Consider the following 13,260-nt stretch of genomic DNA (forward strand, 5'->3'; position numbering starts at 1 on the left):
CAAATAACAGGTTACTATACGACAATAGGTCAATATCCACTGAAAAAAAAACCTTAATTCACAGATGGCTTTCGAACCCGCCTTTCTCACTTAACAGGTGAGGTGATTTAAACTTTGAAGTTCCGTTCAGTCAGCGATGAAAATGGAACTGAGAAACCTGAGCTATGTCGACTCAAATGTTTCGTGGCAAAAGTATACGATCACAGCGAAACCTAGTAGTTGTTCTCATGGTATCGTTGTTGGGTGGCATCGCTTACGGTAGGTGAAATAACTTTTCACCAAGGTTTTGATCACGGGACTTTCCCATCTTACAAACATTTTATGTTTCAGTAACACCCTTCAAGAGTGAATATAAGAAAAAAAAAATCCTTGTCATCACAGGGCGCTTTCCTTTGAATGTGGAAAGGGGGGCCCAAGGACGAGTTGTTGTAGTCCGTTCCTAGTTCCCAAGTCTCTTAGTAGGATCGAGGTTCAAGGTGATCTAGCAGACGTTTTTCATTTATTCAAGTTTACTGCTTTGCACATTTGAATCAATCCATGATCATGCAACCTACTTTTTCGTTAAAATTACGTGAAGATCACCCTTAGCCTCGCACCCGTTCAAAGGCTTGGTAACTAAGCATACAGATTGGCTCCTGTGATCGCCAATTTAAGGGAAAGAGATTACAGATTGTAAAACTGTTCCATGAAAAGGATATATACAGTAAATCATCATTTACTAAGCCAATTATATCTCGAAGATTTTCCAAATGCGCGGACCTTCCAGGGACGCTTATTCCTTTCCTCCCTTACCCGGTCCCCTCGCCTGCAAAACAATCTTCACTAGACAAGCACAAAAACGTCCCAAACAACAACCGTGACTTTCGCGTGATCAAATAAGAAAAGCGCAAGATAAAAAAAAAAACAAGAAATACCTCTTTAGTCAAACTTCATGATTTCACGGCCGTCTCAGGTACTCCAAAATGTTTGATTTATTAATTCAGATGTTCTTTGATATTTTGAATGTATTGGATTTTAGGCACGTGTGTATGTAAGTATTTGGTAACCCATTCCTTCATAGGTCCTACACATAGAAAAGAAAACATAAAGATCTTTTTCGACTTTTAAGCGCATGAACCATTGATTGCTTTGGTGGGGGGGGGGGGGAGGACACGCGAGACTGGCCATATTTGCGTGATAGCCAGGCACTTCCCTTTTAGACATCTACGAGAGAGGTGCTCCTTTATGAGCAACATCACTCGTTCTTCTTTGAGGAAGAAGTTTGAAGTTTGAAGTTTATACACAGCAGTTCGAAAACTGAACTGCGTAAAAGTTCAATTATTCAAATCTTATTATTAACTAATCTATCTTAAATGAAAGGATGAAAAAAGCTAAACGAAAGAAAATCAAAATAAGCAAACTTCATTTAACTTCCGAGCTTTTCATATGTTTCTTTAAATTCACAGGCATATTTTCCATTTCGAAAAACTCTGAAGTACTCATTGATTCAAAATCGGCCTGCCTCAGAGACGCATTTTCAGACACTGTTTTGGTAATTGTTTACAACTATCCTATCTACTCAAGTATACCAGCGCTGACTGCCTTGTATAAGAATGCATTTCCCACGATAATGTTTTGCGGACCGCGAACGACTGAGGACTACATAATTGAAGCTCTGTACATTCACAAAGGATACTTCTCCTACACGTGCATGTCACGTGCCATGGAGAAACATCCGGGATATACAGGATATTTACTTATCAACGATGACGTATTATTAAACTATTGGAACTTAGTTGGTTTGGACCGAGACAAAATCTGGGAAGGGCCAAAGGGAACAATACTACTATTTAACTACACTCAGCCAGCAAATTGGTATTGGTGGAATTCCACATGGGGAACTAAAACCTGTCAAAAGTCCTACGATGAAATCTGGGGTTTGGGCAAGTTCTTGAAATATGAATGGTTACCAAAGATGGTTGATTCGGATAATGACACCGACGCACTGAATGCAAAGGTTCACCCCTGGAGCATGATATGGGACATGGAAGGGTCGATAGATATTTTGAAAAAGAATGGAAATGGCACGCCGTATTGTCATCGTGGTCGCTCCGATATATTTTACATACCTGGTAAATTTGCGGAAGCGTTTCAAACACTCTCCTATATTTTCTACAAGCATCGTTCATTCTTAGAAATTGCAGTTCCCACGATGTGTCGGATGCTTGACAAGGCGGAAAATTTTGAGTTTATTCCTGGGATTTACCTGCCCGGAAAAGCGGGAGAGCCTCTGGTTAGGAAGGCTGAGCACTTCTGGAAATCATATGACGAGACCTTGGCGTTCGTTCATCCGTTAAAACTTAACTATAAACTTGACGGAGCCCTGAACATGGCTTTGCTAAGAAGCAGGATCGTGAAGTACAGTGACAGGGTTAGTAAATGCTAAAGGAAACTGACGTGAAGGCCCTTTCCTAACCGATAACCTACTTTCGATATGTTAACTGAATTCAGACAAGGTTTAGAGGCTTGGGGGAAATCACATCGAGGTTGAGGAATGAATGATAAATTTCTTTTATTCTATTCCCCCTAGCCTCGGAGACATTAACAAAAAAAAATAAAATTAACAATTTTATTTTTTTTATTTTTATTTTTATTTTTTTATATCGAAAATAGCATGCTCAATCAAATAACTGACAAATTGGTTGCCTGTAACACTTTTATTTGAAAGTTTCGAGGTAGAAAAACAGCGCTAGGTATTTACTTCTACTTACTTTGGACGATGTATTTTAACTACAATATCTACAATGTGATTGCAATATCTTAACAACAAACAGTTTTACGCAAGAACGTACAAAGAAAAGTGTTGCCTGGTCCCTCAGCTGAATTTGTTTTTCTCTCAAGGAAAAGCTAAGGCGAATCTGTATAGATAAGGACGATTTAAGATCATTTAAATTAAAGACCTTCAAAAAACTTGTGCTTGGCAAAAGTTCATTCTAAAAATTGACAAAAGATTCTTGTGGGAAGAATTTGGCTGTAAAAAGATGAGATTAAAATGCATTTTCATATTGATCCTTTACTTAAAAACATGCGAATAATGTCTTCTTTACACGGCCGTCTTCCGGTAAAGACAGGTCTGCGTTCCAAGGAGTGGTGGTGTGGTGTGGGAGGTGGTTAAAACCTTATCAGCGGACCTAGCAGTCAAATCAAAGTTTATTTACTTAGGGCCCCGAGAATCAAATAAATGTTATGAAATTGATGAAGTTGGCGACTATCGTCCCTCTCATATGATTAGTGGAGACTCTCGACCTCCCCCAGTCCCTCCTCCCGCTGCTTCCTCACCCTCTCCCCAACCCCTTCTCCTCTTTCCCACTCCCCTTCCCCTCTTTCCAATATCCCAATGCGTATGTGGGATACTTAAAATTTATCAATAAATTTACATAGCATGAAGAGATTTTAATAAAATCACAAAGAGGGTTTAGAGCAACTTCAGAATACCCGTCCACCTCATTTACATGTGTCGGGAGGCTTTGAAGAACGAGGCACAACGCAATAGACGCTACGACATGTAAATGATTGGCCGGGTATTCTGAAGTTTACTGTGATCATTATGATGTCTTCCATGGAAGAAACGAAAGAATTGAAATATAAATACGCTAATAGTACTCCTCCATAATATAACTCATGCATCTTTTACTCGCTTCATAATGTATTCTTTGATAATGCAATATTTGTTTTGCGAACTTTTGTAAACACTGAATTAAATATTCTCTTTAGAAGAGATGGTTAGCGTGCTTACGTGATGTTACAGGTGTTGTCCAGTTGCTTAAATTTCCGCTTCTTGCCACGTCCCATTTTCAATCTTGCCTTTGCAAACTTCTTCCGCCTCTTCTTTCTGTTTTTATATATCAATGCCTCAAGTATATTCGAGAAGACTCTGTCCACTCTAAAATTTTTCTTTGCCGACGCCTCGATGTATTCTCCTTCGAGAGTAGACAGCACTGAAACAGCTTCGTACCCTTGACGTGCGGTCACTTCGCGCTCGGTAACATCTATGTCCAACTTGTTGCCAACCAGAATAACAGGTACAAGGTTTTCAGTGCCACCTCTAAGCGCAGAGATTTCTTCCATAGTTTTGACAGCTTCTTTAAACGACACTATGTCGTCCACGGCGTAAACGACGATGTATCCGTGGCTTGAATTTAAAGCCAAGTTCCTCATTTCAGGAAAGGAGTACGAACCTGCAGTGTCCACGATACAAAGTGTAAAGTGCCTCCCGTCCAACACAAGTGAGTGAACATAATAATCATCGACAGTTGGAATGTGTTTTTCTTCAAAAGTTTGATCAAAGAACGATCTCAACAACGCTGTTTTTCCAACCCTTCCACTGCCAAGAATTGAGATGCAAAAGTCAAATGGCGGAATTGCGGCATACGACGCCATTTTCAAAAACTCGTTCTAAACAGATCTGTCGCAAATTTACCCGTGCATAATTTTTCAGTTGTCCAAGACAAAAGCACCAAGGAGTACTTCGGCTTGATGGCTTTCTCTGGTTAGGAAAATTTTGTTTCAAACGTTCTTGAAGCGCTTTTCACTCGTGCCTTTGATAAGACATCAAGTTTCGCAAGTCATCCTTCGTTGTTTTCTCTGGAGAGAACTTTTGCGATCGTCATTTTTATAGAACCATCTACACAATTAAAATTCATCACGTTCCCGAAAACGGATTTCCGCCAGTTGTTTCACGCCGCCAAAATATGTTGGTCCCTGGTCGGGAAATGTAGCACGATCTACGGGAATTCTTAGCATTTCTTTTCAGATATTTTGTCGCACATTTTATTTTATCATGTACTGCGAGATTGATACCTTAACTTGCGATTCGAATCTTTGATCGAGGGCATTCGAACAAATGCCATGCAATCACATCGTTAGCAAACCTTCTTAATCACTGACAATGGCTTTTTTTTTTAACAGGTGGGACGAATAGACAGAACTTATAAAAATTACATTAAATTCAGAAAACGGGAATACCTGTTAGCCCATTTGGTCATTATTTGATATTGATTTAATTGGAACTACGCACATGATATTCCTTTGAACGAACGTCCAGTTTTTTTTAATTGACTTTCAACACAACTGAAAGGCACTAGGTTCACCGCAGTTTCCTAATTTCTTTTTGTTAACGCCTTAATACCATGACCGTTTTCTGAGTGCTGGAACTCAACAGGGCTATCTCTTGTACCCCTTTTAGTGTCTTAACTAGCGTTTTGACTCTTTTCTGATAGCATTTTTAGTGCTAGCGGGTTCCTGTCCAGTCCCTTCACCGTGAGCATATCCCTGACTTTGACACGAGAAACAGAAACTCGATGAAGTTGCACGTTAGATTAGCTTTCGCTTACATTGATTTATTTATTTACTGTTTTTAAGTTCAAGAAGATACTGGACTAATTGAATATTCTGTTTTGATGCTCAAATATTGTTCCCACTCTAAGTTCACGGATGTCTCAATCGGTTAATTTATTCGCGGCCAAATATTACGGCCGTTACTGCGGCCGAAAAGAATAGTTGCACCTTGACCTGAAATTGTGTCCGTTGATCCTTGCGTGATCGTGACAACTCCAATTCTTCGATTTGAAGTTCTTCTATTGGGCTAACCGCCTCCCGGTTAGCTCAATGGATAGAGCGCTGGACTGTTATGCGGGAGGTCGGGGGTTCGAGCCCCGGCCGGACCAACACTCAGGGTCTTAAAATAATTGAGAAGAATTTGCTACCTTTCTATAACATCAAGAAATGGTTAGATATGTTAGTCTTCTTGGATAGGGACGAATAAATGGAGGTCCCGTCTCCTGCAGGTTTGGGGTAGGAGACGTTAATTTCCCACACACGAGATGGCTGTGTGATGGATGTCCTCCCCTGGGGTGGGATGGGTGGGATATTGGGCGCACTTAATTTGGAGCCTCGCTCTGTTGTGCGACCCTCACCACACTCTGGTGAAAGTGATTAAATAAATTTGTTCTGTACTGTTATACTTTCTCCTCTCTTGACTATGTTGTATGTATTAGCTTTTGTATCTTAGGGGAGAGGGAAAGGGGGAGTAGAAGGGGGCCTGGTTCTGCTTACGAAGAAGGAGCGCACTTTCTTTCTCAGTACTGTAAATGTACTACTTATTGTTCTTTCATAAGCTTCCGTTTAACATATTAGCTGGTAAGAAAAGTTAAATAGAACTTTCAACCTCATTCTGAAATGATTAACAGTGATATCGATAACGCACCTACTATAAAATTCATCGTCAAATAGAAACGTCCAAGAATTCGTTATTGCATGAGACCCTTCTGATATCAAGCGATCTCATTAACTTCTACCTACAGACTAGAGAAAAAGATTCCCCGATCCACAATGAAATCGCTCATAATCTTCATTACCTTAGCCGGGGTTAGGGGTAGGATTTAGCTCCTCCACAAAACAAATAGAAGGCAACAGTCACTTAACTAGAAAAAAGACTCATAGTTATCAAAACGGCCGATAAGGGCGGCTCAGTCGTTTTTTGGCGCACCGACCTCTACCAAAAAGAAGCTTTGCGGCAACTTTCTGACACCTCTTTTTATCAAAAGGTCGACAAAGACCTCACTGCCAGCAATCAAATCACCGTCAAGAATACGATCAACCAACTCATAACTAAACAAGAATTGCCGGCCACAGCGAAAAATCTCATCATAACCACTCCTAGAACTTCTTGTATTTACTTTTTACCTAAAAATTCACAAACCTAACAACCCGGGTCGGCCCATTGTCTCGGCTTGCAGTTGCCCTACCGAACTTATCTCCACTGAGCTATCTAGACAAAATTATGGCTCCCATCGTCAAAACTTTACCATCGTATATTAAAGACAGCCAACACGCTCTTCAAATTTTTCGCGACTTTAATTTCCTTGGCCAAAACAAACTTCTTTTCACCATGGATATTACGTCTCTTTACACTGTCATTCCTAATGGCGAAGGTCTTCTGGCCCTTAAACATTTTTTTGATCAACGTACCGTTAAGGAACCTAAATCTGAAACACTACTACGCTTAGCTGAGCTAGTGCTCTCGCTCAATTGTTTTTCCTTCGGGGACAACTTTTTCAAACAAACCAATGGTGTAGCCATGGGTACCAAAATGGGACCTAGCTATGTCAATCTTTTTGTAAGTTTTGTCGAACACCAATTTTTCAGCCAATACAATGGCTCCAAACCTGAACTCTACGGTCGCTACTGATCGACGACTGTATCGGCGCCACCTCCTCTACCAGAGAGGAGCTGACTCAATTCATAACCGCAGTCAATTCTTTTCACCCCGCTCTGAAGTATACCTGGGAAATTTCTGACAATTCTTTATCCTTTTTAGGCATCAAAGTTTCAATTGAAGGCAACGGTTTATGGACTTGTGTGTATAACAAACCTACAGACTCGCATAATTATTTGTTGTATTCGTCTTCGCATCCATCTCACAATGGATCCATATACCACCACGTGCACTCAAGGCGTCTATTCCATCAATTACATGGCCTCTTAGTCATCTAATTAATACTATCATCACTTCGGGAGCAGTCCCTGACTCTTGGAAACGAGGAGAGATCGTACCACATCATAAAAAGGACTCACAATTAGAGAAGGAGAATTTCCGACCAGTCACAGTTCTTCCAGCAATGTCTAAGATCTTTGGACATCTTATTCATCAACAATTGACAGTTCACTTAGAGAAGATTCTTCATAATTCTATATTTGGATACAGAAAATATCATGGGTGCCCGACGGCACTCCTTGCACTCACTGAACAGTGGAAGGAAGATCTTGATAATCATAACATTATTGGCACGGTAGCCATTGATTTAAGTCAGGCCTTTGTCTGTCTACCACATGACTTAATTCTGGAAAAACTTAAATTCTATGGCTTAGGTGATCAAGCGCTGTCTTTAATGCGAAGCTATCTCTCTTCTCGCCATCAACGAGTGAAGCTCGGCAACGCCTTCTCCACGTGGGAAGGGATGTTAAAAGGAGTCCCTCAAGGTTCCGTCTTGGGACCTACATGGTTTAATAATTTATAAATGATTTGGCGTATGCAATAACATGATGCAGGATTATTAATTATGCGGATGATACAAATATCCATTTTTCCAATAAGAACGTACGTGCCGTTGAAGACAACCTAAATAGTGATCTTGAGAACGCAACTACATGGTTTATTCAAAATGGCATGAGACCAAATCCGGAAAAGTACCAAGCCATGGTCCTTGGCAGAACAGAAGATAAGCTACTCCTTCAATCGGGTAAAACTGATATCAGAACCGCAGAAAAGACTAACCTCTTGGGAGTTGTACTCGATAGTAAGCTTAAGGCCCCGTTTACAAGCAGGTAGGGTAACCCTAGTGCTAGGGTTACCCTCGCAGGAGGGTTACCCTAACGCTCCCACATTTCTTCTTTTTTTCATCGACGTGTTTACAAGGCAGCTAGGGTTACCCTAGCACTAGGGTAACCCTGGCTGAGCGCTAGGGTTACCCTAGCGCTAGGGTAACCCTAGCTGCCTTGTAAACGCTCTGCTGGGGATAACTCGCCTACCCGGGACAACTTTTCACTTGTTTCCAGACCCTTTGAACATTGATAACAATGCGTGCAGATACCAAGCATAGGTGAGTTGTCCCGGGTGGTAGGGTAACCCTACCTGTGAAATTTTTCTTGTAAACCCGGGCTATCTTTGACCCGCCTGCTAGGGTAACCCTAGCACAAGAGTTACACTCCTTGCTTGTAAACAGGGCCTTAATTTGACGATCAAGTTTCGAGTATTTTCCGCAAAGTGAGTGCTCAAATAAACGCGCTTAATAGACGGAAAAATATTTTACCACTTAAAACCAAGGAATCGTTTTACCGTTCGTCCATACTACCGAATTTTTATTACTGCAACCAAGTTTGGCACCATTACGGAAAAAGAAACACTGCAAAAATCGAAAAAGTCAATGAAAGAGCGTTGCGATATGTCTATAATGATAAACATGCATCTTATCAGCATCTCTTGGATAGGATAAGACTACCCTCCATGGAATCTCGAAGAATTCAAGACATGCTAGTGACAATACATAACAGCATATCGAACAAAGCACCACGGGCAATTAGGAATCTTATTAACTTACGCTCATTTAAGTACAATCTCAGGCGCCAAGAATATGTTTTATCTTTACCTAAAGATGACACTACCAAATATGGACTCAAGTCATGGAGATATTTTGCAGTCAAGAAATGGAATGAACTCTCAAATGACATTAGAATAAAAGTGGGCACCAAAGAAATAGTAAACAGAATTAGATCGTTAAATTTCGGGGATTAGTAAATTTGTAACGTTAGTTTTAATAGTATTTTGATTGCGGCGGTAATATTGTAATAACAGTTTTAAAAAGCTTTTAATCAGTATTTAATTTGTGATTTTACCCGCTGTGATATTAGCGATGTTAGGTGTTAGGTTAGCTGTTAGGTTTTCATTAGGTATTAGGTGGAATACCTGTAAACTAGCTCTTAAGCTAAGCGTATTTCCACGTTAAATAAATTATTAGTATTAGTTAAGAATTCCATTCCTTTTTCTCAGTTTCTAAGACTTCGTCGTTTATGTAGTGATGACTCTGATTTCCACCCCAAATCAGAGTCAATGTGCCAGTTTCTCGATAAACGTGGTTACCCTAATTCTGTCGTTCAAGCGGGTTACCACCGCGTCCAACTTATTGATCGACATTCAGCACTACAAACGTCACAAAAGGAAGATTGCGACCGCATTCCATCCTCTGCGGTCTTTCCTTACACTTAAGGTAGCACAGAAAGCCGGAAAACTCTTGAACAAAAGCTCATCTTTCAAACCGGCAGTCTAAATCCCAGAGGTATCAACGAACGCTTTTCATTCCACTAATTTATTCGTGTTTTTCTCGTTGCCATGTTCCCACCAATTACGTAGCTCCTTTTTCTGCCTTTAAAAGCACACACAACCCACAATTCCCCCTATTTGCTCCGACGAAGGGCTAACGCTCGAAGCGTCAGCTTTCATAATCGTAACGGTGGCCAATTTACCATTTCAACTTTGTTGATATATTCAAATTATTTCGTTACCCCCACCGACGCAGCCCAAACAGTTTCTTTAGAAACTATCAGCCTTTAGAAAAAAGACTGTTGAATTATAAATTTTGTTTATTTACAAGCTAAGGCTAAGTTTCGCATCTTCGTGAACCTTTGCCAGAGTTATATCAGGCACATCCATGCTTACATAATGAATGATAAAGAGATTATGGTGGCTTCTAGAGCTGGGTAAGGAGTTAAGGAATTTAGCGCTTTTGCTGTTAAAATATTACTCCAACGACAAAGCACAATACTGAATGCTTCTGAGCTGAATCTTATATGTTTAGTACAGTTATGTAACATATCCCTAACCAATACCATATTTTTGGGTGTTAAAATTCTGTGTGATGTAGCCGAGTCGCAGATCGAGTCTAAATTGCAAGAGTCCTTTCCAGCCACAAACCTATTCTTCCAGTGATGGTATCTTCGACACAAATACACCAAAACACACAAAAAAATAAACGTAACGTTGGTATCTTCATAATGTAAAGAAAAAATCGTCATTTTTTGCATGCAGATTGTTTATTGTTCACATTTTTCATTTGGCCTAACCTGTGTTAATATACAATATCAAGATCTTTCTACTCATATTTGCAACACGTTGTGGTATCAAAATAAATTACTGTTTTTTCTACTGATTATCACCAACATCGTTATCACGGCCGTCTTTGAGAGAGGAGACTTCAATGGCTATCTCAACTGTAGTGGACCCAGTACTTTGCATTGATAGATAGTTTTATTAATGAAACACATGGCAGCCCAAGTTATAACCTAATAATAATATGATAATATTATTATTAGGGTTGCATAAATTAGTCATGGCGTGCAGACGTGTTTTTGCAGTCGTGCTTCTATTGACTATTTTCAGCGTTTAACTTGGCCAATTTACTTCAATTACACCTGAATTCGATCGCTCTACAGTCAGACTCTTCATTGGGAAGGAAATATCTACTCTACCTACATTCAACTGTAAGTCAAAGCCTTCGAAATGCACACCTTGCGAATTGAATTTGAAGTTCCACGCGTTGTTGCGGTTCGTCAAGCTTAGCCAATTTTGTCTGTGTATTCTTCTATCTGGCGATATTGCCGTCAATCCAGGACCTAATAACCTTCAACCTCCTGTAGGCTTCAGAGGTTTATCAGTCTGCCACTGGAACATCCAACGACTGACTGACACCAAATTGGAAGAACTATCGCTAATGCTCACCTCGAACAACAACAGTGCTGCTAAACTCGACGTCTTAATTCTCACTGAGACGTTCGGATCAAGTAAAATTCCAGACAGCTATTACATGATACCCGGCTACACATTACACAGAAAAGATCGAATCGGGAAGAAAGGTGGCGGCATAATTGCGTATGTAAATGAGAAAGTTATGGCTTCACGTCGAAGAGATTTGGAACTGGATGATCTTGAAACTCTCTGGCTTCAAATTTTGTCCTCATAAATCAAAGAGACCGATTTTGATATCTGGTGTTTACCGTCCACCTTCAGCCAACAAAGATTATAATGAGAGCTTGGGTAAAAATATTGAAAATGCCCATCTCCAAAACAATGAATTGATTATTCTGGGAGACTTCAATTTGGATTATATTGATTTCAACTGTTATTCAAAACATTGTCTCGCAAAGGCACTGAACAGTCTTGGATTAACGCAGATGGTAAATGGAGTAACAAGACCTGCCTCTGATACGTGCTTAGACCATATTTATTCGAGTCATCCTGCTAGAATTAGAGAAGTATCCATAGGTAAATCTGGACTTTCCGATCACCTTCCGGTCACCATCTTGAGGTGCTACAAAACCATGGATGCACAACGTAAACAACATTCCAAAATCAAATACAGAAATATCGACAAAATCAACAAAGAGTGCTTTCTGCGAGACCTAAGAGAAGCCCCTTGGGATATCTCCTTTGTTTTTCGAGATGCCGATGACATTGTTGAATCTTGGTACAAAATCTTTAATGACATTCTTGATAATCACGCACCTTTAAAGTCCAAGAGTGTGAAGAAAATCAATCAGCCGAAATGGTTCACTAATGATCTATACAACGAAATAAATAAACGCGATAATCTTCTAAAGAGGGCCAGGAGAACACAAAATGAGCAAGATTGGTCTGCTTTTAAACTGGTTAAAAACAAAGTGACGAGGAAACCAAGAAATGCGAAGGAACAGTACTTTAAAACTCAGTTCAGTAAAAATCAAAAATGTCCAAAGAAACTTTGGTCTTTAATTAAAGACCTATCTAAAGATACAAAGAATAACGACGACTCCGTCCCTATTGCTGACGAAAATAACAACTTGATAAAGGATGACCATTCAATCGCTGAACGCTTTAACCGCTTCTTCGTTGATGTATATAAACGTCTCATAAAGGCGGCACCTGTACTTCATTATGATGCTCTTCCTGGTCCACCAGACAAATCTAACAGTCAAATTGAGAATCTTATTCCACAAATCACTCCTAGTGAGGTTAACGATTATCTTCTAAGTATACCTACACACAAAGCCACGGGAATCGATGGGTTTGGTGCCAGAGTTCTAAGGATTGCAGCTCCTGAAATATCATGCTCCATAGCTAAAATTATAAATCACTGTATTGAAACTTGTACATTTCCCTCACAATGGAAAATAGCAAAGGTTAAACCTCTATTCAAGAATCAAGGAAACAAGCAAGATATTCAAAACTATCGTCCTATTAGTATTTTGCCTATTCTTTCTAAAGTCTTTGAAAGACACATCTTCAATGCTGTGAACACCTACTTAACAGAAAATTCACTTTTATACCGCTTCCAATCAGGGTTCCGTAAAAACCACTCCACGGATACTGCTTTGTTGTTTCTTGTGGACCAAGTCCTTCTTGACCTTGATAAGAACAATGTCAGCGGCTTGGTTTTTGTGGACTATAGCAAGGCATTCGACTTCATCAATCATGACATTCTCCTGGTAAAGTTAAGATCATATGGATTTCCAGATAATGTTGTAAAGCTATTGCAGAGCTATCTACTCAATCGCAAACAGTGTGTTACTGTAAATAACTCGACTTCGTCACAACTTATGCTAACCAATGGAGTTCCTCAAGGTAGCATATTAGGACCTCTACTATTTTTAATGTTCGTCAATGATCTTCCCGAAGCTGTTGGATCGGACTCA

General features: G+C 39.9%; 2 protein-coding genes across 2 annotated transcripts; one reads left to right on the forward strand and one right to left on the reverse strand.

Annotated features, from left to right (window-relative positions):
• The first annotated feature begins 29 nt into the window (after window positions 1–29).
• On the forward strand, window positions 30–2,953 carry LOC111328299 (uncharacterized). The gene is made up of 2 exons (XM_022932703.2): window positions 30–258; window positions 1,446–2,953. The coding sequence occupies exons 1-2, from the start codon at window positions 165–167 to the stop codon at window positions 2,423–2,425; spliced, it is 1,074 nt and encodes a 357-aa protein (XP_022788438.2). The 5' UTR covers window positions 30–164; the 3' UTR covers window positions 2,426–2,953.
• Window positions 2,678–4,419, reverse strand: LOC111328300 (ras-related protein Rap-2a-like). The gene has a single exon (XM_022932704.2). The coding sequence runs from the start codon at window positions 4,417–4,419 to the stop codon at window positions 3,772–3,774; it is 648 nt and encodes a 215-aa protein (XP_022788439.2). The 3' UTR covers window positions 2,678–3,771.
• Between the last annotated feature and the right edge of the window lie 8,841 nt (window positions 4,420–13,260).

Source organism: Stylophora pistillata, chromosome 10, assembly GCF_964205215.1.
Source record: "Stylophora pistillata chromosome 10, jaStyPist1.2, whole genome shotgun sequence".
Lineage (NCBI taxonomy): Eukaryota > Metazoa > Cnidaria > Anthozoa > Scleractinia > Pocilloporidae > Stylophora > Stylophora pistillata.

Excerpts from the sequence above, each read along its gene's own strand:
- LOC111328299 (XM_022932703.2), top strand. The coding sequence starts at position 165 with ATGTCGACTCAAATGTTTCGTGGCAAAAGTATACGATCACAGCGAAAC. Across the intron at positions 259-1,445 it reads GTTGGGTGGCATCGCTTACG|GCATATTTTCCATTTCGAAA; the intron begins GTAGGTGAAATA and ends TTAAATTCACAG.
- LOC111328300 (XM_022932704.2), bottom strand. The coding sequence starts at position 4,419 with ATGGCGTCGTATGCCGCAATTCCGCCATTTGACTTTTGCATCTCAATT.